General features: G+C 29.7%; 1 protein-coding gene across 2 annotated transcripts in view; it reads left to right on the top strand.

The window, feature by feature from the left end:
- Positions 1-925: 925 nt before the first annotated feature.
- The window catches only part of LOC106461548 (protein phosphatase PTC7 homolog), a 66,182-nt gene continuing 63,711 nt past the window's right edge, over positions 926-3,396 (top strand). The window contains exon 1 of one of the 2 annotated variants that reach the window (XM_022388539.1): positions 926-1,459. In XM_022388539.1, coding sequence (XP_022244247.1) covers positions 1,177-1,459 — 283 coding nt within the window. In that variant the 5' untranslated portion in view covers positions 926-1,176. The remainder of the gene's footprint in view (positions 1,460-3,396) is intronic. The other variant, XM_013921383.2, reaches the window with a different exon arrangement.

Here is a 3,396-nt window from a genome sequence, read left to right as displayed (position 1 = left end):
ACACGGCTAATTGGTGAGTTCGCATCTCGTGTGTATCTAAGAATATATAATATAATACACATATATATAAAGTTTAATTGTTTAACTTGAGTGACTCTACATCCAAACTGAACAAAAAGACACAAATTTCGAAAAATTTAAATATTAACTAATGAGGATGTATCACGATAGTTTTCCCATAAGTACAAATACCAAAGGAGAGAAGAAAGGTATGTATAGGTAATGTGTATTTTTCTTTAAAGTTTTTTTTTCTAAACTTTAAAATTTTTATGGTATGTACGCTTTCAACTCGCTGGCGAAGAATGATTAGAAATACACTTGTCATAATACATTAATATTAGGCCTATTTGAAACACCACATTCTTTATCTAATCCCTTAGAGATTTTTAAGAATTAGAAGAATCATATTCCAACAATACAATATTTGTCATGTCTATTACCGGCGACGCGTTTCTCTCAATCCAGAGCTCTTCAGGCTGGTTAGGATACAACAAATACAGTAGTGGTGGGAACACCATTTATGTAAGCCATTTGATACAACAACAATTGCCATGGTGTGTACGCCTGTTACACACTGGAGAAGAATAATTTTAGTAATTCCTTAACTGAACGGTGCATCCTGAAATAGCACAATAACTTCCAGTAAAACAATACCAAAATTTGCGATGTAATGATTCTTTCGGGTTTTGGTAGTTGAAGATTGACTAAGTGTTTGAATTGAAGCTATAACAAAAAATTTGGAACAGTTTTTCTAATTCTCTTGTAATTTAATCTTCCTCGCTGTCTTATTATTTAAGTTTTTTATATAATTTTTATATTTACCAGATGCTGAAATAGCACAATAACTTCCAGTAAAACAATACTAAAATTTGCGACGTAATGATTCTTTCGGGTTTTGGTAGTTGAAGATTGACTAAGTGTTTGAATAGAAGCTATAACAAAAATTTTGGAACATTTTTTCTAATCCTCTTGTAATTTAGTCTTCTTTGCTGTCTTTTTTATTTAAGTTTTTATATAATTTATATATTTATCAGATGCCCTTGGTCATGGAGAGAGGGGAAGTATCTCATAGATTAGAATATTCACATGTATGGGAGACAGAATATTTATATTCCTGCAGTTGTTTGAGGATGCTGAAATGTAATTTTTCGTAATATATGTGCATAGTTAGACCAAATGTATGCCAGGACTGGGAGTATGCAATCGGTGGTAACTTATGGAAGATTTTTAACAAGAGCTTTATTGAACGGTGTGTATAACTACACTACTTCTTCAGAAGTCGGCTGCGTCGTACGCAATAGTACTTGTAGTACGAAAAGAGAACGAGATATACGATTATTAACTGCTTCGTGTGGATTTCCGAAAGATTGGTCTGGGTTTTCAGCCTCACTTTTACGAAAAGGACAGTTTGGAGATGATGCTTGTTTTATTGCAAAATACAAAGCATCCGATGTATTAGGTAAGTTGAAACTTTTTTTATTATTATTTGTAAGGACCACAAGGGGCTATCCACACTAAACTAAAAACAAACAAACAAAAAAAAACAAACAAAAAAAACAAAAAAACTATCATACTTGTGTTCTACCATTCCCACTATTAGTATTAAGTATGCAAAAAGATAATGAATTGACATTATCAATTTCTATAAAAATCTTAAGCACTTCAAGTAGATCACTTTTAAGTTTTCTTTTTTTCAAGAAAAAACAATTCTAAAGATTTAACCTGGATTTATATAACAACTTTTCTGTCTGTTCTATTTTTTATAGTTTGCAATTATAATTAATTGTGAAAATATCAATATACTATAATGTACAGAAAATAAACATATTCAATAATGATGAGTTTTTTTATTAGGTTTTTGGTGTAATGACTGTGGCTTTGGCAAGTTTTGTTTAAGTTGTAGCTAAATAGGTAAAAGTAACAGTTTATTTGTGTTTCAAGTTTCATAACCATTTTGATTTATATATAATCATTAAAATTTCTTTTATACTTTATCATGTTTATAGCTAATTTTGTATCCAAATTTGTTATTGAATAAAGGATGCAATTAAAGAAACCTTTATCGAGATTGTGTTTTCTAACTTTAGAATATTTTCAATTTTGCTTGCATGTTGTTTTTAATTCAAATGCAATAAATTGTATATGTATGTAGACTTTCACATCAAAAAATGTGCTCATTAAAACTTGCATCACAACTTATTTTAAAAATAGGATGCTCCCTGTTGCATTTCAAAAATAATGTTTTTCAGTATTGTTGAGCATTGTTTCTAAGAGATAATCTGTTTTTATTATTTTTACATAACTACATAATTTTATTCTCCAGCTCTTTTTTTTTTCTCACAATAATTTATAATGATGATAAACTAGTACTTACAGACATGCTGTTAGCTAACTTGCAATCTCATAGAAGCTTTCAATTTGCTGCTCCCCCACTCCAATTTTATTTTCTGTTGTACAAAAAATTTTAGTATTGCAAAACATTTATTTGTTAAAGTTAGAGGATATTTTACAGTTAAAACTTAATAAAACTTTCTAGTTACAGAAATTTAATTAATGGAAAATTGCACAATGTTTATGGAATTTCATGTTTGATCAATATTGTTGCCAGTCCATTCAGTTAGGTAGTTTTTAATGAATTTGAGTTTGGAAATCCATACAATGTTTCAGCAAGTCAGCAGTTTAATACAGAATGTTGAACAACGAGCTGTGTTTCTGTAGTTGCTGAAAGTTTCTTTTCATATTAAAATAGCTACGTTTACAGTTTACAGTCAAATAAATTAATTTTGAAGTTTTGATATGGATTAATGATATGTTCATCACAATTACCTATCAAAACTGGGCTTTTTTTTTCTTCTTCTGTGAGCAAATCTGTTGTTTTGTTAATATTTTTCTTCAAGCTTTCTTATGCTTGCTAATGACTGCAAAGTTTTCATCATTCCTCTACTGGTGAAGGAAATCTTTTTCTTTTTGTAGTTGTGGGATAGCTTGATATATGTCAAGGTCACAGAAACTTAGCTAAGAAAATCACAAGTGTCAGCTGTGGAAATACTAGATCATGTGGCTGGTTGAGAGAGAGCTAAAAAATACAAGTTTATTCAAACTAGATGTTTGTTACTAATGATGTTCCTCGGGGATCAGTTTTGCTTTTTGTTTTTTTAATTTAATGACACTTATAGGGGCATATTTAGTAAAATAATTTACTGATTACATTAAAATCATAGGTATTTTTGGATGAGATATTAAAACTATGATTTGGATTTATTGGTGAGTTACACAAATGGTTGGCGAATGACTAATAATAGTAATTTGGATCATATATTAGTTTAACCCTTTTGAAACAGGTCACAGGTGAAAGGCCACATCATCTCGTTTGTTGACTCGCATTCAAAATTTTAT

Source organism: Limulus polyphemus, unplaced genomic scaffold, assembly GCF_000517525.1.
Source record: "Limulus polyphemus unplaced genomic scaffold, Limulus_polyphemus-2.1.2 Scaffold983, whole genome shotgun sequence".
NCBI lineage: Eukaryota > Metazoa > Arthropoda > Merostomata > Xiphosura > Limulidae > Limulus > Limulus polyphemus.
This window is presented reverse-complemented; position numbering and strand designations above follow the sequence as displayed.